The sequence below is a fragment of the Neopsephotus bourkii genome, unplaced genomic scaffold (genome assembly GCF_033783945.1).
Source record: "Neopsephotus bourkii isolate Nb327-2 ecotype Australia unplaced genomic scaffold, CSIRO-AGI_Nbou_v1 NB_804, whole genome shotgun sequence".
Taxonomy (NCBI): domain Eukaryota; kingdom Metazoa; phylum Chordata; class Aves; order Psittaciformes; family Psittacidae; genus Neopsephotus; species Neopsephotus bourkii.
Window position 1 is genome coordinate 1,531,245 of NW_026901300.1, and position 24,745 is coordinate 1,555,989.

Here is a 24,745-nt window from a genome sequence, read left to right on the forward strand (position 1 = left end):
GGGACACCTTCACTAGACCAGGTTGCTCAAACATGCTGCAAAAGGCAACAAGACAGAGAGCTCCATTGCAGCCTTAATCCCACATCAGCACTGGAATAGCCCCTGGCAGACCATAAACCAGAGAGCAATGCTAGGAGAACAACTTGCACATTGTTGTTACAGGATATGCTTGCCTTTTTGAACTCGTGTTCATCTCACAGCCAGCCCTGGCAGAAGAGACAGTACTTTGTAACCACTAGCAAGCACATAATGGGCCATATTTGAGGAATGGCTGCACAGGCCAGACAGGGACAAACACCCAGACTGCAGCATCACATCACAATGATACACTTTATTCCACTTTTAATTCAGGCACTGGTGGATTTGAGCCCCAACAGGCTGTGGCCTGTTTTAATCCAGCAAACTAAACTGGAAAAACTATTATTCCACAGAAAGCACAGATGTACACTAAAGTAGCCATAACATTTTGAACCATACAAAACAAATTTTAAACCATAATACATTAATTGCACTTCCTCAGGCAGGCAAGTCTTTACATATAGGACTTCTTTCTATACATATGTATTTACTTGGATGGGTAAACACCTTTGAAACCAAATCCACAAAAAGGCTGTCTCTAACTGGGACAAGGAGGTGTGAAATCTACACCTTCAGTTATAACTTTTATTCTAGAAGTATCTTAATTGCCACAGTTAATCCAGTTTTGAGTTACCCCTAATAAACGTTGATCTGCCTTGCTTGATACTCTGCACCAGTGATAATTAACAGTGTTCTGGTAACTGCTTGCTAAGGTCATTAGCATCCTCACTGTTGAAGTAGCTCATTAGATCTAGTTTATGAACCTACTCACATAAGAAAGTTGGGGAAGGGAAAAAAAGGAAGGGTAAAAAGTGGTAAGCTTATTCTCACATTGTTTTCCAGGTCATACCAGGAGCAGCACAAAACCTTTCAAATCAGCACAGCTCGAATTTGCTTACAGGTAATTACAAGGTCCCTCATGCCCAGACCTCTTTTTCTAAAGGAGGCTGCTCAAAAAGGAGATGCCTCTTGAGACACTGGTGAGCTCTGCTGTGGTAAGCCACCATTCCTGGCACCGCAACCCAACACAGCATTCAGTCCTGGGGTCTGCCAAGAGGAGGCCCCTCAGTTTAGGTGATGCTGCTATTTGCACGACCCTCAGCACCCAGAAGTGTGATTTGGGTCCCCCCATGACACACTGTCCTGAAGCTGCCTGGCAGGAGCAACTGGAGGTCATGTCCCTCAGGCAAAGCTGAAGCAGCAGTAGCCAAGGAGGTCAGGCCAGGTGGGAACCACCAGCAGTGGAGGACAGGGAGTAGCTTTTAGTGCTGGTGGAGGAGAGCTGATCTCTGGCACTTTAAAACACTATCCTCAGACACTGATGCTGCCAGGTGACAAGCAGGTACAGACAGGTTTCAATCCCTAGACCTCATGGATGGTTACACAGGGAAGATGAGGAAGAATTTAATAAAGCAGGGAGCTAACAGGAGAGATGACAGCACCAGAGCATCAAGGGCAGTGTGTGCCCATAACAGCAATTCCCCTGGCACGTGTAGAGAGAACAAAGGCTGCATTCGGTGCCCGTTTCTCATTACAGCAAGGCAAGGATGGAAGAGGAGAGCACTGCTGTGCTCAGATGGGAAACAAATTACAGACTCGGAGGAAGGAAAGAAAGGAAAGGAGGAGTGCCAAGGCACAGCCTCAAAAGAAATAAATCACTGCCTGCTCTGGCTTTTCCTGAAGCAAGAGTACATCAGTGAGTGGAAGGAGACTGCTGCTTGTGCAAAGGAATAACATAAACCCTGAGTAGGGAAGACGTACATGTGCACAGAGGAACACAGGTGCAGGCTCACTGCCATGTCTCACAACTACTTACTTAATTAATTAATTAATAATACAAAGAACTGAAGCTATGATACAGCCTGAGAAGGGTTAACTGCACTTCACACTCTGTGGCTAGTTGCCTCCACCCAGCTCTTCTAAGCCTGAAATGTTGCCTAGGTATTGAGGCACAGGAAGAGCAGTTAGAAGACTTTTATCTGATACTCAATGGGAGTGGTAGGATTTGGGGTATTTCTCTTAACTGTTCTGTGCTTCAGCAACCATGTCTGCATAGTGGGACCTTTCAAAGACAGAAAAGTACTAAAGATACTTGGGTGTAATGCACTGAACCGGTGAAATTTCTCACTGACTACCTCAAGGATAAAGCATGAAATCACAGTCCGAGTCATTAAATGGGAATTATTTAAACTCTGCAGGTTATCACAAAGGTCCTGAAAAACATACAGTTATCTAGAAATAGAACTGTCTCATCTAATGAAGTACTCTAGCAATGCCTCCTCTTATTTGTGAATGAATAGGCACCACTGACTTACAGTAATTGATCCCAGTGCTTGGCAAGTAGTAAAACCTTATGCAAATAATAGCTGCCACCCTAAAACTGCAATTGTAGAACTTCTCTGTAAGTCAATCTTAAGCCTTTTTACCATAATAAAAGTTATCGATATTTAAAGAGACATGAAAGATAACCATACGTACATGCTTCTTCCCACTTAGCTTTTGAAAACTAACGTATTTGGTGCTTTGGGTGATTGCAAGGAGCTGACCTGCAAGATTTGGAACTAGGGGGATTAAAGAAAAATCTGAATCTGACCTTCAGCTCTGTGGCACACCAGGGAGCGAGGGAGCAGTCACACACATGAGGCTGCAGCTGTTATGTACCTTCTACACGAGGATTATAAGATCAATACAGCATTTATTGGTATCCAGCTGCCTGCGACAGCTTAGTCCTACAAGGACACGGGCGTCTGATTCCTTATTAAGAGCACTACTAGAGGGAATCTCACTATGAACTCACCCAAACTAGGTAAGATTCCAGCCATATTTGATCAAAGCACTGCTCAGTTAGGGAGGGAGCTTCAGGTGGATTTTGTAAGCAGTCAGAAGAACTGGTGGATCCTCAGGATCTCAGGTGAACCCTGAGGCACCAGGAGCTGGGTTTCACTGCTTCAGAGCATGCCTGTTACTGCAGCTCATCTGATTTACCCTGCCTTCTGCCTTTCTCTTTCAAGACCTACACTCTTGCTCTCGATCTGCTTCATGGTGGCTCTGGAATAACAGCAGTGTGAGTTGATGGGGATTCCCAGGACTATGAGAACTGTGTTCCCAAATTTCCCTTAAAGCCAACAGGAGCAGGAGCTCCCACCGACTGCCTTAAAAATCCTAGTCATAACTCAGGCTGCTTCTGTAGCCTGCCCAAGTGGGCTGTCAGTGCTGTATAAAGGTCTCCATCCCACAACAGCCAGACAGTTCCAATGACAAACACCAGCAGGTTTTAACAACCAAGGTGATTGCTTGTCTTAGCTCTGGTGGAGAAGCTGGCTGTTTGTCTTTTCTCTCTGAATAGTATTTGTTTCTCTGTGTTCTGCGAAAGCAGCTGATCTTTCAATCACTGTAGCACTGGGAGCATGAGTCAGCCCAGCCAGCCTAGAGGCTACAGAGATGGATGCTGGTGCTTTCTGTGACATGAGCACTTCGCTCCTGCTCTCCTGCCACAGAGACTGTACTTGAGTAGCCTCCTCCCACATGAGAACTGCCCAACATGTACAGCATTAGAGTAATTCAAAATCATAATTAATATTTTCCCCAGTCTAAAGAAAGCCTAAGGCAGGCATTAAATTGAGGTTAAGCATATTTCAGGCAGGCATCCTTAAGTAACTCACAACTTGTTTGATCTCTGAATACCAGAAGCGCAAGGCACATCGTTTCCTACAACCAAAGTTTTTAATCTGTGACACTACAGATCCCTGGGCAACTTTCAAGATTAACTGCAACCATTCAGGGTCCTCACCATTCCTCCCAGATAGCCTTCTTATGAGGGATGACAAAGAATGAAATGCAGTGGGGTCATCTGAGGCACATCAGACCTGCCTCTCATCACTGGCACCCACCTTCCGAGCATGCTGCCCTGCTCATTTCATTCCCCATGTTTCCTGCCCTGCACAAAGCATCGCTTCCACTGGTTCTTTTGTTCTTGCCACTTTCAAATCATTTCTAAACCAAGATCATTTCTTCCTGTGTACCCAGAACATTGAGGTAAGCAAAGAGTAAACCGAACTGTACATACTGATTCTCTTAAAACAGTTCTCATTTCTTTGGTCCATTTCGCCTTATCTGTATCTGTCTCCTTAGGTACACTTAAGAGGGCTACAGAGCAACTGTATCACTTCCAGGAGCTGCCATTCAAGAATTAATATGTACATTTAAATATGTATATAAAATATATAAAATTAAATATATATAAACAATTATGAGTAGATACATCATCATCTATGCAATGAATAGACAAGAAATGATGGGGGGGGGTGGTGTTTGAAAATAGGTCCAGAGCCCCCAGCAGCTGTGTCTCAGCAGTACTGAGCTGGAAGAGCACATCAAAGTTCTGCCTCTCAGGTGATGGGACTAGTGAATACAGATACACCACTGGAAAACTGTAGCTCCTCCAGCACAACGCGAGCAGTGCCACTTTGGGTTTACATGTAAGCTACTATATTTTATAAAGGATGATCTGTGTTCTCTGAAACTCAATGCACTGAACTCCACAGAAGGGTGCAAGAGAAAGAAATTATCCTGGTACATTTAGACTTCTTTTCCTCATTACATTTTCCAAGCCTTATATTTCCAACTCTGAATGTTCTCTGATTGCCAGCTTTTGGCGCAGGGTCTTTTGTTTTGCTCTGCACTGGGATAATGGTGGCACCAAAAGACAGATCTCCACTAAAACCAAGGCCAACAACTGCACCAGTTATAGAAAGGAATACGACTAATAAAAACCCAAAGCATACATGCCAGAAAGGGATACTAATAACCCCAAACATACACACCCATCCTGCCATCATTTCTTATCATCCAAAACAGGTTCAAAATATCAGCAGGTCAGAACAGCTGCATGTTGCTACCCATAAATAGATATTTGGTTTATGAGACCAGATTAAGTGTTAAACACACACATAAGAGTGTTCCAATCTCATTTCTAATGGATCTGTGTCCACACCACAGAAGCAACCACTCTCCTTTTACAGAGCCGTCTATAAGCTTCACAAATGCCCTAGGCTAAAAAGATTTAGAAGCCCACTTCTTGTGCCTGTGTGGTCCTTCCAGGTTTAAATTGCAGCCCATCAACAACACAAGCATGGATACAAGTTGCACTTCACTGCACCGCTTCCCATTGTGCTGGTAAACACAGGCCTGCGTTCCCCTGCATGGTTTAGCTTGGCATTTTAGATAAGCAGTTAATAAACAAAACTAAACATGGGCAAACAACCCTGCCAAAACCTGCTGTGAGCACTTACAAATCCAATCAGATAAGGACTGCCAGCATCTCCCAGGAGGTGTGAAGTGAAACTCTGCAAGGCCACTGCGGTTGCACGGCGTGTTGGAATGACCACATACTGCAAAGGGGAAAGAAAAACAAGTACATAAGGAAACCGAAGTAAGAACCTGTCCAACTGCCTTGTGTTGCTCAGGTTTATACCCAGGTCAGGACAAAGTAAACCAGCTCCCCCTGACACTGCTGGCAGGCGCAGCCACTGTCCAATCTATGTGTGGCTCAAGCAATGGGGAGCTGAGCTACACTGCCTAGCTTCCTACCACTCCTGCTGGCTGGTGCTGAGGGAAGGAAGCTCTGCCTGGTCTGCATTCAGCAGCACTGAACGCATGAGTCTGACCAACAGCTTTGATCACAAGAGACTTTGCTGCTGCTTTGCAGACTCAGTTTTGCTTGGCTGATGGGGAGAGTGAAGTCTGAGACTGCCTGCAGCATGTAACTTGCTCCGCATCACCAGCCTTCCGAAAGAGGGCTTTGCTGTAACCTGGGATTTTGTGGGGTTTTCCATAATAAAGAGATCATTTTGTTTCTTAGAGCATACTCAATTCACATCATTACAAAATTCACATCCTCCCCTCCCATTCCATCTTGAGCCACTTGATTCTCAAAACTCTGCTGTTCCACTTGGGAAATGTGACAGACACATTAGGAATATTTCCACAGCCAAGATACTGTAATTTGGTCTCCACTCCAGTGGGACATGATACCCCTGGCCAGGTCAGAATCAGTCTGACTACACAGGATCAGTGCAAAACACAAGTTTGTTCCCTATTAATGGACCACAGCTCACAGAAAACAGAGCCCTAACCATGGAAGGGGATGAGAGATTTATAAAGGAAAAGAAACAGCAACCCCTCGTCCTATGGAATGCCCTTGATTTTATAACACACATTTAAGAGCAGAAAAAAGTAATTGTCTCCTGCATAAAACTTGGGAAAGAAGCTGGCTATGGATATCTGTGTCAAGTCCTCATATCCTGGTTTACACACTGAGCCTGTCTTGATTTAAAGGCAGTAAGTAATGAGGAATTCAACAGGCCTCTGAATCCAAGTGAACTTTGTTGCCACTTGAAAGCACTGAATCTCGTTGTGCCTTTTCCTGTTGCTCTGAAGAGCCATCTACCCTGCCAGAAATTACTCTGATTTAGCTATTTGTAGATCATGATCCCTTTTATGTGTCCACTTTCTCTCTGGTGGGCTTCCTCTTGTCTTTCTTTAGCCTTGCCAGACTTCAGCTTGTTCTTGCCATCCTTTCCTGAAGTCATTTATTAATCAAATGTGACATTTCAGGACTGGCATATCCCCAGCTAGTGATACATACAGATTCATTTACCTTGGCTGACCGGGGTAGGGAGAACTCACTGCTCAATGGCAGCGTATCTTGGGGCACAGGAGCTGAAGCATTGTTTCAATGCTTCAACATTTTCTTTTAGGGAAGGGGATGAAAAAAACCATGAAGAAAAGGATAGAAAAGAAACAGTGTTGAGAAAATCCAGACTAGAAGAGAACTGATGCCTGTTCACAATGATCATGTCATTCCAAGCAGAGGCAATTACCAGTGATGGGCAAAATTAGATTAAATGCTTTTCCTTAGGGTTTTACCATGTGCTTGCAGAATGACCTGCCAGTTCTTTCATTACTGGTTTGACAAAGCTGCAAACACACACTGCTAATGCACTTTGATGCCACATATTAAATGGGTACCCTGTTAAACTCCTGTTGTGCAACAGGCGAGGAAAAGATGATCAGAACCAGAGCAATCACCTGGCTACGGATGTTAGACACTGTCCTCCTTTGGCATCCAGGAGCTCAAAACAGATCTGAAGGCTCACAAAAATCCCGAGAGGAAAATAAGGTCTAGACTTGATTAGAGACACAGAAAAGTACTGAAGGTCATGCTGTGAAACAGCAGAAGAGCCACACAATTCACTACCATTCCCCAAAGATGCAGGGTAATGGGTGTAACCTGGACAGATTAGACAGAAGAAAATGAAAGCAAAGTAAAATCAAAAGTGAGTTGCTGTTCTTCCCACCTGGCCCCAGCTCACAGAGATGCAGTGGAGAAGTATTCTGCAAGAGCTGTTTGGGAAAGATAAAGGGAAATTCTACCTAATTCAAGAGTTCAGGGTTGTGTATTCTGTGAAACGGTATTTTAATCTTAAAATAGTTTAATTTCTATACAGTTTATGCTGACAAATCTGGAGAAGAAAGCCTGGTTCTAGATTCTATCCATTCTCTGAGCAAAATAATAAAGGAAATGGTAAATTTATTAAAAACTTACCATTTGCAGGGAGTGGTAGTGAATTAGTGCCAGTTAGAGAAAGAAATCTGAATGACACCTGCATCATATGTATGTGTGTATATATGTATTTATACACATGAATACACACACATATATTAGCCATAATTCTGCATGTCTGTGTATTAAGCAGACATACAGGTTTGCAAGTATCAATACAATTTGCGGCAAGATTTCAGTGTGCCCAGTTAAAAAAGTTATTGATGATTGAAAGCACTGATATGGTTTGGCACTAGAAAGTACCAAAACTTAGTCAACTTACTCTGGAATTCAAGTTCCAAACACCTCCACAACCCAAAACCAAGCAAGCAAATGAATATGAGATTTTCCTCCTCTTCTAAAAAGATGCTGGAAACTAAAAAAGGCTTAAAACAGCATCTTGGAAACACCAAAAAATATCCATCCTATCCCTACTTAAAAAGCATTTTATCCTGATGGAGAGGAAGTAGTTGGTAGCAAACGCTATCTACTGTTCTAGGAAGAGAGCAGTAAATTACAGCTCTCAGTTGGCATTTTGATACTAAAATAGACTTAAATTCAAACCATGCATGGCCTGGTTTGAACATCCCACAGAAGCTGGAGGTGGAAGAGCCACAGCAGCTGAGGAGGAAGTCCATGGGATTGTCCTGGCTCATCTCTGACTCCAGGTTCAGGGGCAGGCAGCACAGAGGATGGGCAGAGAGGCTGACCAAGCAGCTTTGGCAAACCTCTGTTCTTTAAATAGAGGTTCGGAAATGCCATGGTTTACTGATGACATTCCCTTCCTGTAATGAAACCAGCAGAATGAGGTGGTCTGAAATAAGTCAACCAGGAAAGCCAAGGAGAGATCACTCTTCCATCAAAGGCCACATGCCAAAGAGGTAAGTTCTGGTTTTTACAAGGGTCTATAGGGACAGGACATGGGGGAATGGCTTGAACCTGCCAGAGGGGAGACTGAGCTGAGCTCTTAGGCAGAAGCTCTTCCCTGTGAGGGTGCTGAGGCGCTGGCACAGGGTGCCCAGAGAAGCTGTGGCTGCCCCATCCCTGGCAGTGCTCAAGGCCAGGTTGGACACAGGGGCTTGAAGCAAGCTGCTCTAGTGGAAGGTGTCCCTGCCCATGGCACAGGTTTGGAGCCGGAGGAGCTTTAAGGTCCCTTCCAACACAAACCATTTTATGATGTTTATGTCTAAACTCTACTCTCTAAAACACTTTTCTACCCTTTCTGGGTCAGACAGTAACCTTCAGGACAACGCAAACTGGCCTCTTTCAGCACCAAAGGCAAAGAAAACACATGCTAACCCCAGTCGAGCCACTATCAAAGCCTGAAGATAGTTCAGGTGTCCCTGTTGTAGCCACTGTTCAGAAAAGGCAAAGGCTGTGGTCCAGAGAAACCAGCCTGAGAGAGACCCTTCACTCAAGCTAGGCAGATGCTATCTACAAAGAAACTTAAAGGAAGTCAAAGGAGGCTGACCTGGTCTCCAAACCACAGCCAGCGCAGAGCAGCACACATCCACCTGCAAACCCTTGGCCCACAAAAGGACTGACAGAGACCCTTTGGTATATCCTTCCTGGGTGTTTGAAGGAGTCTGTGAACCCTCACTCAAAGGCACCACTCCCCCTGCCTTAAAATCCACACCACAGCACTCGGATTACTGGTGCATGGAGGCACACGGATACAAGCAACAATGAGAACTTGTGGAAATGCCATTTATCTTTGGCTGTAAAAATAGGGCGGTATTTGATACAACATAAATAACTGTTGTTTATTTATAGGGAAGGTAATCAGGGAAAAATGAGCCTAAAAGAAGACTTCGACTCTACAGCATTAAAGCAGCTCCTCCAGGGCAGTTCCTGATTATTTAAAAAAGATGCATGGTCCTTTTTCCATTGCTGTCAGGACTTGCATAAACTGGAGGATGGCAAGGACCTAAGATTATTGTGATCTGACTCTTACACTGAAATGCCACCAAGGCTCTGCTCATCAGCTTTAGTTTTGGGATATGATATAGAGGTAAAAACCCACTACTAAGACCGGATTCCACAAAGTCCCAAGCTCTCAGCATGCCTCGGAATGTTTCCTGCTGCACTGAAGCTCATTCATTATGGCTCTTACAAGGCAGTTTTAATGCTACTTTGGGGTTCTGGTAATTTTAAGGGCAATTTGCAAAGATGGCAGATAAAATCTGTTTCATAATTAGCATGCTCCAGAAGAAACATCCTCCCCTTCCCTAAGCACCATCTGAGCATGTGCCTGTGAGGAGATACGGAGAGTTGTACTCAGGAGAATAAGGCCTGCTTTTTACAGATTTGCATTTGGAACAAATATCAACCTTTTAAGATCTGAGGCAGTGCAGAACATTCTGCAGTGCTGACAGCTTATCAAACACTCAGCACCTTCTCCTGCAGACAGCTTGAGGAGCTGCACACTGACCGTTCCACTGGCAAGAACAATAGATGCAATGGAAGCACAAAGGTAGGAAGAGCCAATAATTAATTGTGAAGATAATAAGCAATCATCCTTGCTTTGCCAAGGAAATTCAAGCTGCAAAACCTCTCAAGATGATTACCAACTTGCCCAATAGGGTTCCTAAGCAGTCATGAGATCTGTAAATCTCGGGAGAGCTCTGATAAATCATTTGGGATGCAGTTTCCAAAAAGCCTCACTTCTGGCATAATGCAATAAGTAGGAGCAGTGTTCAGCCAGCACTGAGAGCTTTTTATCCATGAAAACAGGGTAATATTTATGTATAGGATCAAAGTGTTGTTAAGCTGAGGCTAATAATGGTTTTAAACTCCTTACTGGCCTCAGGCAAAAACAGACACCCTTCTGATTACACCAAATAAATAGTAATCAGTAGAAATTAATTTGCCAAACATTAAAAGTGCATCTTGCTAAAGCATATCCACGCCTTTCTCTGGCTAGGACTTCTTACAAAGCTGCCTGTCAAACATGGTTATAGTCCTTGCTCTCACCTATTGCCTGACTAAACCTCCTCTCAAACCCCTTGTGTAACAGGAATGCACTTCAGACCATCTGTTTACAGGCTTGCACTGACCTAAGTGGACGTTTGCATGTATTTGTATAGCACTTCTAGAGGTCTGCTCATGCTGATAATGCATTAAGCTGGGCATTATATAGGACACTCAGTTCATTTTCCTAACAGACAAGCTTAAGTGTTAGCATCAGTCGCCAAACTCCAATTTTTAACAGGGTTTTAGTTTCTTTCCCATGTTTTGGAAATTGGAACTAAGATTATTTCCAGCTATTTCCAATCTCCCAATTCTTTTGCACTAAAGCAACATAAATAGCTGCATCCCTACAAAATGCAACTCTCTATAGGATGCTGGTGAGACAGATGGCAAACCCTATAAAAAGCTACAGGGTACTGAAGTCACATTGAAACCAACACAGAAAATCTCAGTAATTAAAATGGGACAATGATGGCATCCTTAGGACACTTGATGTAACAGTAGTTAGTTGAGAAGCGTCTTTTGGGCTTAGCTTGAGACCATGTAGTGTCAAGTTTCAGCTCTCTCTCTGGCACAGATCTTCTGGAGGACCTTGAACATGTCCAGTGGGTACCCTCCCTCCAGCTGTGCTGTGTTGGCAGCAGAGATGACTTTGAGAGCCACCGCTGGAGGATTTCAGATGTGCTCCATGGCCAAGCCCTTACATGCTTCAGCCAATGCTAGTGAGGATATAAAAGACTTGCTATTTAAGCCCATCAGCTAATTCTGATCAGGGAGAGTTGGTAGAGCTCCTGGGAACATCACAGTCAAAGGCAGGAGGTGACAAGAATCTCTGGCAGGAGACAGGAAGAAGCAACTATGAATACTGTACCATAAGTTCTTCCTCAACACAGCTGCCTGTAGTTTGCACATCTACATGTTGAGATACCACCTCATGAGCAGCCTTGAACTCAGCACAAGCTACAAAACCCACCTAAGCATAGAGTAACCACCCATTCATCCCATGCAGAGCTCTATCAAACTACAGCTGAACTGTTATGAGGAGCAAACCCTAGTAATTAAAAGCTATCTAATGCAACTCAAGTACACGGATGACCTTTGTTTCTCTGTGCTTTATTCACATCTGAGAGAAGAAGAAGTAACAACCCCACTTCCCAAAGTGTTCTCTGCACAGATGAGCTAGAGATTGAAAATTCATTAGGCAATTCAGTTATGGCAACTACAGAGCTACCTTAAAGCATAAACACATCCTTGAACTTGAACCATCAACAGAACATAAGCAGAAGCTTGAAGCTCTCTGGTGAATCAATAAATCAACACCGTTATCTTTGCATCTAGGAATACTGAGGCGGAGGGGTTTCTCACTGATGTTTGCATAAGAAACTAATACAAGTCAAGGGAGTTTTCTGTTGATGCCAGACTGATTATATTTTTAGTTCTGTAAACAAGCTGTCAAAAGACCTTGGGCAAGTCCTGTAATGGTTCTGTCCCTTGGTTTCTTTCTTTTTCATAAAATAAGCAACACCTCCTTCACCATGGGATTTCAACAGAGGCTGTTTGATAGGCTCCAGACTATTTCATATGAAAATCTAGCTGCTGAGGTCAGCTTGCTGATTTGAAAGACTTAAAAAGCTCTATGGTGGACAAATAATGGAAAATGAAGGCCATGGGGTGAAAAGTCCCTGACAGCTTCCTCTTGGACAAGGTGGATACAGTCCAAAAATTCTTTATACTTTCTTTTCCTCTCTCCTCTCCCAGAGGTGGTTTTCTATTGTGTATGTGTTGAATGGTAGGTTAGCTGGAGTTAAGCCAAAGAGAGAGGTAGATGCTTGCCTTTGTTGCCAGAGGAGGGAGGGAGAGAAGGATTTCCTATTGCAGAACAAAGCTGAATTATTGATAACAAAATCCACCAATGTGCTGACCATTAGGAAATGCTGGCCCATTCTTTGCATGTAGGGATTTGCACAAATGCTTAGAATCTGGGGAAGCTATTCTAACTCAGTAATGCCGACCATTCTGGACATCTCTCCCTGGTGTGCAGAACTAAGGATAAGAAGAAAGTTTTTTTTCTTTATCTCTTTCACTGTCACTTTCCTTTGCAGCAAGTAAAAAATAAATAAAAATAGGGTAGGCTGAAGAAGGCATTTGGAAGAAATGGGGAACTTCAGGTTGTTCTTGCAAGCTGACAAAATGCCCCCAGAAGAGAAAGGTGTTGTTCCAGTGTACACTCACCATTAGTATGTCTGCTGTGATAGCCCAGTTTGAAAACAGAAGAGTTTCTCCAATAAAAATGCAAATCTGTTGTAAAAAAAAACAAACACACACACACACAAAAAGGAGAAGATTTATTCACTTGACATTCAAGGAAAAATAACCTGTCACAAGCTTTCCTTTGTTGCTTATTTGTCTCAAACCTACACAATATATTTCTTGTTACTGTTGTGGTTTATCCTGAATATTAGAAAACCACAGACTTTCTCAGAGCTCCAGAGGATTGGCCTGCAACTTCGTTAGTGCAAACTGTTATGATCTATAGAGCAGCTACATAAAAACCTGACACATTTGCTTACAGAAGAACATGAAAAGCCAGCAAGAGGAGACAGCCCCAGGCTTCCATACTTCCATCATTCTGTTCCAAATAAAACAGTCAGAAAAGGTGAGAAGGCCACAACTCCCCAAAACACAGTCATTTTCGTCATAAGAAATCAAGTTATGTGTTTGGCTCTGTAGCAAACCATATGAGGTTCACCACCTACTAAGTGCAAGTTCCCTTCCCTCCTGGTAGCATGTCGCTGTCCTTTTTGAGGGGGACATAGGTATAGGCACTATAACGACTCAAGCATTACATTAATAATATCTATGTACAACCAAGACAGGACCCATATTTATAGGGGTTTTGCAATATCAGTGTCTTACAGTGAAATGTAACTCTTGAGTCTGTGGAGATAGAGGAGGACCTGCAAGAATGGCAGCTATGGCACTGTGTGACCACCAAAACTGTCTTTCCCACAAACCAGCTGAGATTGCCTAAACCCCTCAGACCATCATGTCACTGCCAGGAACAGTTTGCTCTATTTAGTAAGCCTTATGCATTGACCTACAGAAAGCTTCCTCTATTTGTTTCTAAAACTATCTTTGTTTCCCATACATTCTCCCTCCCTATCCCCTCTTTTTGTGACTGGATCTGCTTCCTCCATGATGGTGTATGAGCCAGTCATTACAACCCAGCTGGTCAGCTAGGAAATCTCCTCTTTCCATTTTCCCACTGCTCTGCCTTCAATTTGGCTCCCAGTGGAAATGGCAACTGCCAAGCTAAGAAACACAGCTCTAATGCATCAAGGTGCTGACAGAAGTTGAAACCACATGTCATATAGCAAGGGCATATCAGAGCCCCAGGTGGGCTCTCAGGACCTGCTCTGAAATCCATCCTGCCACGGCTTTGCAGCTCCTGTTGCTGGGGTTCTGTCGCTGGATAGATTAAATTGAGCTTGGGAAAGATGCAATCACACTTCTGAATGCAGCGACATGCCCTGCCTGTTCCTACAGCGTTGCAAACAGGCAACTGTTTGCCTTAAGGTTATATGAATTACATAGACGTAAGACACATGAATTGCTGCACACAGTGACTAGAACTTGCTCCATTCTGCAGGAATTCAGCACAAGTCCTGTAAATAAATCACTGGAATGCTACCAGCTTCAGAGCACACCAGCTCGGAATTGTGGAACGTGTGCTTCACCTGACACGCTTCCATGAAACACATGATTAATGTGTGGATACTGGTAAAAGAGGAGCAAAACGAAGATCAAAAAGTAGGACAAAAGATACATCCTTCAGCTACTAATGGGAATTGATACAAATGAGTTCATCTGCTGCAAAGGGCATTTGAGGATATGTGGCATTTCTGCTGGAGAAAGACCCTAGGGATCCTTACTGCAAATAGGGCAGCCTCCAGAACAGATCAGTAGCTCCTGAAACGGTCACAGCTTTGACTCCTTTTGAACTCCTTTGACTTTTGGAAGCCTCATTTTACACTGAGATTTCAGCTCTCTGGATACCTCCTCTTTCGAATCCAGCTGTGCTGTACAATATCTCACCATCTCCATTACGTGTCCATCTGCTCATTTGTGATGAGCTGACAGAAGTTATCACCCTCTCAAGTCTTCCTGTCTATATGGTCGGTTAGCAAACTCTAATTCCTCCAAATGATAAAGCAGGTTTCAGAGGGGTCACAGCAGCAGCCTTTACAGCAAGATCTACGCAGGTTATAAACTTCCACGGCTATTTGCAAAGTACATCTCCGTCGACATCTTCATTAGTTGTATTTCTCTCTGAAATGGTGCGTAAGACACCCACACATGCTCTTGATTTTGAGGCAAGTGTAACTCCACCTCACTGTTGAACAATATCAATGCCTCAAGTCCTCAAGTTGAGATTGAGATGCTGTAAAAGCTCCATGGCAAGGTTTTACCCTGGGATTTGCTGTTTCTGCAAGATCATAAAGTGTCTTTGAGGAATTGAAATTGAGGTACAACAGGAACTTGGAACAGTGTCAAAAGGAAGGCAAAGCAAAGCATCTCTCTCCAGTCATTTGGAGATTTAAGCTAGTGTAAAATCTGCTGTTGAAATATCTGAGTAGTGCGATACAGTGATGCCATACAGCTAATGGGTTTCAAGAGACAGGGTTGAAAACCAACATTTCAAGGAGTATATATTTCAGAAAGACTGGGACCCAAAGATATGCAAATTGCTGTTGTAAGGAGCTGAACTACAACACACAAATCCACGTGCTGCATGGAAGACAGAATAAGAACTGACTGCACTGTACAGACAAGCAAGATAGTAAAAGAGAAATACAAGTGTCTGGGCAGCTCAGTGATATACAATGCTGTTTTATTCCACCTTTCCAGCTATTTCTACCACTGCAGGTAATGTACAGGATGAGTATGAAAAGACTGGATGGAAAAAAGAAGTGTGTCTACCTGCTCCAGGTAGGAGCAGCTGCTGCAGAACTGGAATAGCAGCTGCCCTCAGGGACCAAAACCACCTGCAAGACAGGACTGAGCTGGGGAGAAAAAATACCTGTGTTCAGGGGAGGAAGAGAGCAGGCAGTTGACATTAAAAACCCCCAACTGTTAAGCAGGGAGGGAGATGGTGACCTGGTGGCCACCACAGCTCAGTGTGAGAACACACCATCTCATGGGGACCCATCTAAATGCTTGGAAGTGATAATTTTAAGGCTTTGAGCCAATGAGGGGTCCAAAACCCTTCAATTTTAGCATGGTGTGATCAATGACAGAAGTCTAAGGACAGTCACTTAACAGAAGGTCTGCAAATCCCACCCTGTGGAACAGACCCGAACATTGCTCTTGCCTTTCACAGTCATACAGAACTGAAGGATGCTGTTTCAGGATGAAAGTCAGGACACAGCTGTCAAGGAGACTGAGATGAGAAACCCCATAAGTTTTACTGTATTCTTTCCAGAACAAGCTATGATCATGGATTTTGAGATAAGCAAAGTAACCTAGCCCATTAGATACTGTTCACCATACCTAGATGTTCCAGAATCAAAGAACAGTCTCCTTCATTTTGGACCAAAGAGACTTAAAATAGAGAATAATGAGAAACTGCTACACCATGCAACCTTGCAAGTTTCCTAGGGAAATACAAGGGAATTAAACATTCTGGAAGCCTGTAAGTTTGGAATAGCATTGAATGGCATGGAAAAACAAGGGCTTGCGTCACAGATAATCTAACTCCAGGTTATTTAGAAACATTTAAGATCTAAGCTACCCTGACCCTTTGTAATTCAAGGATCCTCAGTTTTGCAGAGGCAAACCAAAGTTAAATATCTTGTCCACTGTCACGTGTAGAATCTATAAATAGAGTTCAGAGCTCTGATTTCCCAGTTGGCACACTAATGAGACTTAATCTCCTTTCTGTGCAGCAGACTTCCAGCAGCAGAGAGTGCACATTTAGAGCTACAGAGAGGCTGTGTTACCTGCAACAAATAATGTTTCAGCCTAACAGCATCAGCAAACAGGCTTATATTCCTCATACCTTCTCTATATGCAGCTATAACTTCCTTTGCAAATCACTGACTCTTTATTAGATTTACTGCTCATGGATAACAAATTGTTTCTAAGATTGGTTAATAATATCAGCTATATTTATATATTTGAACAATGCAGAATAGTCACATGGCTATTAAAAAAAAAGAAAGATGAAAATGAGACAAATAACCACTTTGTGTTGCAAAATTTTTGAGAACAGTATTTCCAGCTTAGAAAGGGAGGATTTTCTGCATAAAGGGACTAAACAGCACAAATGAACATGTCTGTCATCAGGTCTGCGAAAGGAGAAAATCACAGGTTTAGCTGACAGAGGTAAAGGGATGTGACAGGTCTCTGCCCTCAGAGATGGCTGGCAATGAAAGGAGGGTTAATGCTTCACCAACCAGTAAGACCCTCTTGCAGACTGTCTGAGATGATCATTTTTCTGCTGAATCGAAGGTAAGTTCTGCACCATGCCACAAAGCAGAGGACAGAATCTCCTTCTGACACTTTCTAAATAGCCAGAGTAGGCATCACTGGTTCTGACTTAATGTTTTTAAACTCTCACTCTTTCTTCTTGTGCTGCCCCATGACAGCTATTGAAATACTCAGAAAATATCCATGGCTAGGCTAGTGCTAGAAATCCAGAGAAACAAGGATCCACAGTAGATAGGCTGGTTACTTGTGAATGAATTCTCCTTGCTGGCTGGAGCGTCCACCCTCTGTAGCCACTAAAGTGGGCTTTCAGAAATTATCCAACTACACCAACCATCTCATGCTTTCCTTCAATAACTCCTCCCAGGTCCCAGGCTTCTCTCTAGTACATTTAAGGGGAACCTGCTCAATGTACTGGGTTTCTACTCTCTACTGAAAGCAAGCTTCTAGCCTGAGGCTGGATTATTACACTTGAGGTTTTGCTTTCCCTTCAGTCCATTTGTCTAGATCTATCTGAGGTCTTTTTACATACTTTGATTAAAACCACTCAATCTGCATTTGTGCAGCTCCAAGTATTGTGAGTTCCTGGGCTATGGACTAGAACTTTTGGGTGCTGTGGTAATACAGATAGCAACAAATTGGAATTGCATTGTAATTAATGTTGGTCTGCAGAAAGCTAGTTACGGAAATTAATGGTAGCCAAAAGCATGCCCACAGATAAATTATACTGTAATTACAACTTGATACCACAGCATCTACAATACTCTCATTGTAAGTGAAGCAGACAATTTTCCTGTACCAAAATATTAGGCAAGAGCAATAGAGGGATGGATAGAGGGATAGATAGGACAACCCAAAGGCGGGGAACTGTAGGTTTCCATGCATGCACTAAAATCGCAGCTCTGATTCTGATGACACTTAGTAAGCAGGGTTAAGCAGTTGAAATACCATTTTTCTTCCAGGCACATCTAGATAGTGCCAAAATTCCAAGGGGCAAAATGAAGGACATTCAGAAGGGGAAAAGCAAGACCTGCAGGGAACAAAGCACAGAGTCTTCTAAGGAGTTCTGTAGAGAGAATAAGACTGAGACTGGCATATGGAAAGGATTATACTTACATAGGCTCCCACAATGCTGCTCTTGGCAGCCACGAAGATCAGACAGATGAAGATGGCTGATCCTAGCATGCCAACAGCACAGACAAGAGGATCAGCTCGCTGGGTTTTTAACCGGCACCATTTGGTTGCCCCTGCCCCTGTGATTACACCCAGGAAACCAGTGAAGCATGTGATTGCTCCAAAGATCAAGCTATTGAAAACAGAAAAACAAGAGAGACAGTTGGGGTTAGTTTTTGATTATTTTTTTCCCCCAAAATAGGCATGATCTTTGAACAAATTATTAGGGTGAAGTGACAAATGGAAATCTGTACACTGGCTTTGTGAATTTAAACTGAAACGAATGAGCTCCCCTGCTGAGTGCTTGTGATTTTAGCACTCTTTCCCTGCAATTAAGAAAACACAGCATATGAAATTCAGCCTCATGCACGCATATTGGACAACATGCAAAGAAGTGCAAAGGGCTCATACTGCTTCTCTGTGTGGAACTGAGCTTTATAGAAAGTGCAGCTACTTGTGTGCACAAAGCTAAGTAGTAAATTGCACATTGATCATGTGAGGGGAAATCATGGACAGAACAGGCATTAGGAAGCTTAAGGGGAAGGAAACCTAACAGGACTCTAAATACCAGTGACTTTCAACATACTCAGACTTTCTAGCTCCTTTTCAGACCACTTCAAAGAAGTCTTCTTTTGCTGTTAGGTTACACATTTGAAAACTGTGAATTTAAATGTAAAAAGCCAGGAGCTGTCAAGGATTCTCTGTATTGTATGTGCAGGACTTGGATTACAGAGCCTTTGGCAACTCCATTAACAGTGGCTCCAGGGCAGCTCAAAACATAGGTGTCATCAAGGAGTGGAAAACTTCTCCTTGTAAACAGCAGATGGGCAGCCAGACTGGAGCTGTATTTTCTGCTCACTGCAGGTTTGCAGAACAGACTGAGGCTGCCCGCTGGACACTGCAAGTTAATGGTACTTCAAACCACTGCTTTACTTGAGATGGGACTGTGTCAGCTAGAGCAAGGTTTGCCTCATGTGATTTTTCTTTCACAAGCTAGAAAAAAAAAGCTGACAATATTTCAATCTGCATTCACCTGGAGAAGTGCTTTTCTAGCATTTTATGGTTTGTGCCCTTACAGTAAAGCACTAAACAATGAATTACTTTTCATAGCTTTGTGCTGCAAGTGATTTTATATAACTGGGACAGAAGAACCAAACCCCTGCATAACATCAAGCACTCCAGAGCAAAGTGTCCTGGATCTCTGCCCCATTCTTCAGCAAACTCAGCACACGCAGTAGAATACAGAGCAGTGAAACAGAGTCAAGTCCTCCCTCACACAGAAACAAAAGTCCTCAGGGTTAGTCCCTGCAGCCTTTAGAGGAACCAGTCCAACCTCTGAATTGTAGCCACCGCTGTGGCTACCCAACCTGCCAGCTTACTCTGCTGCTATCACAGATAAGTATGGGTCTTAAGAAACCAAATTCTCAGCTCTCCAAACATCCCCTAAGGCAAAGACAAAAGTCTCTTTTCAACTACTGCACCACAGCCTGGGAACTAAGACAGAGCTGAGGTCATTGCTTCTGGTTTGACTTCATGCAATGAAGAAGAGAAATAAAACCTCGTTTACAATCCCAGCATTTCCTATCATTGTTTCAAAGACCCAGAGGAAATTACAGACATTCTAGTAACCTGACTCCATGGGACTTGCCTGTTTCCTGTGGTAAATAAGCCCCCACCCCCTTTTCCCCTCTTTAAAGCAGTGGAGTATGAATCTCACCTATCTTTGGTGCCACAGGGCTGTGAGCTGCAGGTCTCTGCTGTCTTCTGCACCACCTGCGCTCTGTGAAGGTAGAGAGGGATCCACATGCCAAGTGCCCCTGTGGCAAAGGACACAGCTGAGGTGGCCAATGAGGAGAACACGTAGCTGCGGCTGTGGAGGCACAAGAGGCAAAACCAAGAGAAGGTTTAGTGGGAGAAGTGAAAAAGCAGGAGCTCCACAACAAGAGCCAATGCTTCAGTGACAAAACACAGTGCTCCCCCATAGTGGCCACCTCCCTTTGCCAAGGGGCAGAGATGATACATGGTACAAACTGATGGAGAATAAGAAGCATAGAATACTTTTTCATATGTGATGCTCTATTAGTAACAATGTACTTAAGACATGCTTCACAGATACCACTGTTTCATGGGACCATTTCAGAAGACAATCAGTACTTGGCGACTAAGACATGATGTGTTAGTTGCAGGGTTTTCACTGTAATAGCAGCTGTTATACCTGGGTGACCAGTTTCACTTCTCCCTCACCATTCACACCACCATACGATTATTACTTGAATAAACTACCAAAATAAGTAATATAAAAATAGTGTTAAATTAACCATCATCACTTTTCACAGTCCTTTGGTATTGGATGACAATACCAGGAAAGCATTCTAAAAATGAAGGACACCACAAGTTTCCCATCAGAATTCCTATGTAACACTGAATTCACATGGGCAAGTATTAGCACACTCGGTGACAAGCTATCTGGATGCAAGTAAGCTACTTAAACACTTGTGAGCATGCAATATTTTATGCACGTATACAAGCATTCAAGCACATTCAGTGCTCGTTCATTCAGTCACGTGTGGTTGTATAAACATACATTTTTAAACTTGCCATGTAGTGCAAGCTTTTTTGTATTTTCTCCTCTTAAATGGCTCTGGCATTTAACCCTCTTTTTCCCCTCAGCAAAGTCTCTCTTTCAAGGAAAAAAAAGGGATCTAAGCATCTGAACAACAGTGAGGCAACAATTGAGGAACACAGCAATTTCTACAGTACAAAAGCTTTGATTTGTCTGAAGTATGAGCCAAACAAAGCAGACTCTCTCTTAGATCTCAATCTTGGAAAGGCTAGAGCAAAACTTAGACTCCATCACTGTCATTGCAGTTGATACCTCGTGAAAATGTAACTGATTTTCTTTCCTAGGTCCACAGATTAAGCTCCTTGGAACCCCCCCCCCCCGTATTGCCACCTTCCTGTCTCACAGTGCTAAGTAGTACAGGCCATGGGATGCTCCAGTTAAGCACTAGAGGGAAAGCATGCTTTTTATTGGAATGCTCTTACTTTCTAATCAGAGCTTTCATGTCTCTCAGCCATGAGGTCCGAGCCTTCAGCTGTCCTCCAAGTTGTTCAACATTTCCTCTTTTAGCAGCAGGTACAAATATCAAGATGAGTGTCCCTGTTATCATTCCCAGGAGTGGAGATACCTGCAAGAAAGGATCAGGGAATTAGCACAGGAGTCAGCAGGGTCTGCTTTGACAAAGTCAGTAAGAAGCAGATTACATTAGTTGTGTTTCAGTGACTGGATTCCCTACAGCTAGCCTGAATCTATAAGCACCTGCGGCATCTGCTCCTTTCCTTCCTCCCTGTCATTCCCTGGACTCTCTTATCTCACTCTGGAAGCATGCAGCTTTGAGAACACTGATTAAGGCCGTCCATTTCTCTGTGTCACTGAAGCACAAAGATTCAGCTAAATACAGCTCTTCAGCGATGTTTGCCTCTTTGGAAACCTACTCAAAGCTGGGCTAAGAGACCAACTAGATCCTGGGAAAGTGCAGGAGCCGTTTAAAGGCAATGAAACCAGGCGAAAGATTTCTAGAGGCAGACAGCATGCTGGCTTTGAAAATCCTTGCTTGACATGCATCCCTCTTCTAGCTAACCCACAATGGCTTCCCATTTTCAGGCAGCTTTATCAGATCACCTTAGTGTACAGCAGACCAAGAAACACTGGAAATTCAGGCTAGGAGATAGGAAAACTACACATTCAAGGGTTAGGTTTCCCAGTTTCCAATCCTTTCTCCCAAATACCAGACAAAAGTACAAAGACCCCATTGTGCTTTGCAAGCTACAGCCATGATTCTTGTTTTGACGCTGAAATTCCATCACTGCCAGAATGGAAAACAGCTCTATTAGGAAAATAGGAACATGGATTTTCACTACACTATCATCTCTTCTATACATGCTATTTTACAAATAAATTCCTATTCCAAAATAAATATGCATCTAATAATAACTTGAGAATGGTCTTTACACACAGAGCAGCATTTCATGGCCAAAGATGACAAACCCAGAATTCTTCTAGGGAAGGGAAGACAAAAAGAAAGTGAGGAAAATCCCTCACCCAGGAATAAATGAAGCCTGATACTGTATCCTTATTATGCTTGAACATAAGATACAACACTAGTAAAGACACATGTAAATGCCGGGCCATGTACTATAAAGTCTCTTTGATTTTTGTCTAAAGGCTTAATCCCCGAATAGGACAGTATCAGTGCTCCAATGAAATGTTAACATTACTGCTAGATCCAGAGACAAAGCTGCCACTTCCCAATGTGCCCTTTGGTCTTCTTCAGCCCACTAAGGTACAGATTATTCGTGACTTCTCCTGGATTTGGAGACCACAGCAGATCCCAGAGGGAGGCATTGCTATCACAGCTTGCAAGAGCATAGTAACTGCCACCGGGACAGAGGCTGCTTTACAGTGATATCTGAAAGTTCCAACGTGTGCTGCTTGAGTACAAGAACTAAGCAATGCTGTCCAAAGCAACCATCACAGAAGTGTGCAGGCTGTCAGATTCCTATGATTTCACACAGTCAGGGCAATGCATCAATGTGTCATTTATAGTGGAAACCATAACTCCATAAGGGGTCTTGCAGATAGCCTGGATTTCTCAGGATAACTATGGAGACTTCATCTGAAGAAAAAGATGCTAGTAAGGATTTCTTTGCACAAATTAATCATTTGGGTTTTACAGCTAGAAACACAAGAACACTTGCTCCAGTATATCAACCTCATTGCAGCCCACTGACAGGAGGAAGGGCTTTGGGGTTTCTTACTCCTTGTGCTTGCCTCTGCTAGAAGTCAATTTTACCCTTGAAGTATTTCTGTAACCGAATGAGGTGGCCATCCTCTTGGTGTGAAGCTGAAGGATATTAAACTTATCATTTCAGATTCACATCTGGAATCTGCGGACCTCTGCTCTCTTAGGGGCAGATGAACTGTTCATGGTGATTTTCCTGGCTCTGCTTATGCTTGGTGGACAGTGAGGGAATGGCCTGTATCACAGAAAAGCACATTCGCTTGAGATGAGAACCCATGTATTTCATCACCTGCCATTATAAATGGTGCTGGCTTGAATTTCATGAGATGCATTGTCTTCCCAAGTGCCAGAGCCAGGGAATGCACCTCACAGGGCTCATGCCACCAGCAATGCCAGAGGTCAGAAAACAGTTCTGCTGGGCCACTTCCTCTCAGCTCTTTCAAGACATCTTTGTCTGCAGGATCTGTTTGTGTGTATGCGATTGGAGTGTATTATCTTTTCAACACATTTATCAAGGTCCCAAGAGGTTAAAATAGAAGGAAACGGACTGTCTCAGGGCAGAAAAACAAGCGGAAACTGGAACAAAGTGTTTTTTCCTCAAAGCAGGAAGCCATTCTCAGAGTTTCTTGACAGCAAGGGACTAAAAGACTGTGGAGTTGATTTAAGGCCAATGCTGCTTCTTCCCAACCCCATCAAGAAATCATGGTTGACTGATAAGAAAGTCATCAGAAAATTCTTCTCCCAGGCAGGGCAAAACACAACTACAATGGGCCAAACCCACATACCTTTCCCATTTGCTTAGAGAATGCATCTGCTCTGCACTTAATATTCATAGATGTAATTTCCAATCCTTTACCCTCTATATTTAATGTCAGGAATTGTGTGACAGAATTCTTCCTATCACTGGTCTACCCATGCAACTGTTATTAAGATGTTTTAAGAGTGGCTTACCCGCAATGCCCAGTGCCAGTCGCCAGCAACCTGCTTCACACTTGACCCAGTGATGTATCCCAAGCCACTGCAAGAAACACAAAGATGAGAGTCAGTCAGAGCTTCAACAAGGCACCACGATCACAGCTGTTCTTAAACCAAGATAAAGAGGCACACTCAGTTGTGTGTCCTCGGCTCTCTTCTCCTGCAGAAGAAACACAAGGGGATGAAGCAGATGGTCGCTGTGTAACTTTTCCCAGCACTGTTGATCTAAAAATGCTCAAATCTGATGGAAATTTGGTCTCTGATCTCAAGTTTTAGTTGACCTTTCAATCGGCAGTGAATAGAAACAAAGCCTCAAAAAGAATTTATTTCCTAATTTAATTCCTACATCAGGCCTTTCTGTGCACTAATACGAATAGCTGGCAATTTTATGTTCCCACTCTCAGTTTAGAAGTGCCCTTCAAGGATACACCATATTCCATCATTTAATTTATTTCTTGCCATTTAATAGCACTTGGTACTAATTATTCATGAGAAGACCACTTTCCATAAGCTTGTAAGAAAAACCAAGAAGAAAATGGAAGACAGTCTCACGGGAGAACATCAGACCTGAAGTTTGGAAATCCAAGATAAAGGAGCACCAGGACCTTCACCCACATGCTAAGAATCACACTGTGGCAACAAAAGGTGGCTCACAAGA

At 43.2% G+C, this 24,745-nt stretch overlaps 1 protein-coding gene across 6 annotated transcripts in view; it reads right to left on the reverse strand.

Annotated features, from left to right (window-relative positions):
• The window catches only part of SPNS2 (SPNS lysolipid transporter 2, sphingosine-1-phosphate), a 128,308-nt gene that overhangs the window by 23,076 nt on the left and 80,487 nt on the right, over positions 1–24,745 (reverse strand). For 5 of the 6 annotated variants that reach the window (XR_009725777.1, XR_009725778.1, XM_061355470.1 and 2 more), the window contains exons 5-10: positions 24,064–24,130; positions 21,356–21,498; positions 20,028–20,180; positions 18,254–18,443; positions 12,884–12,949; positions 5,370–5,468 (exon numbers count right to left, since the gene is read on the reverse strand). Coding sequence is in view for 4 of the 6 variants with exons in the window: in XM_061355470.1 (XP_061211454.1) it covers positions 5,370–5,468; positions 12,884–12,949; positions 18,254–18,443; positions 20,028–20,180; positions 21,356–21,498; positions 24,064–24,130 (718 nt within the window). In the remaining 2 variants the exon portion in view is untranslated. The remainder of the gene's footprint in view (positions 1–5,369; positions 5,469–12,883; positions 12,950–18,253; positions 18,444–20,027; positions 20,181–21,355; positions 21,499–24,063; positions 24,131–24,745) is intronic. The other variant, XM_061355469.1, reaches the window with a different exon arrangement.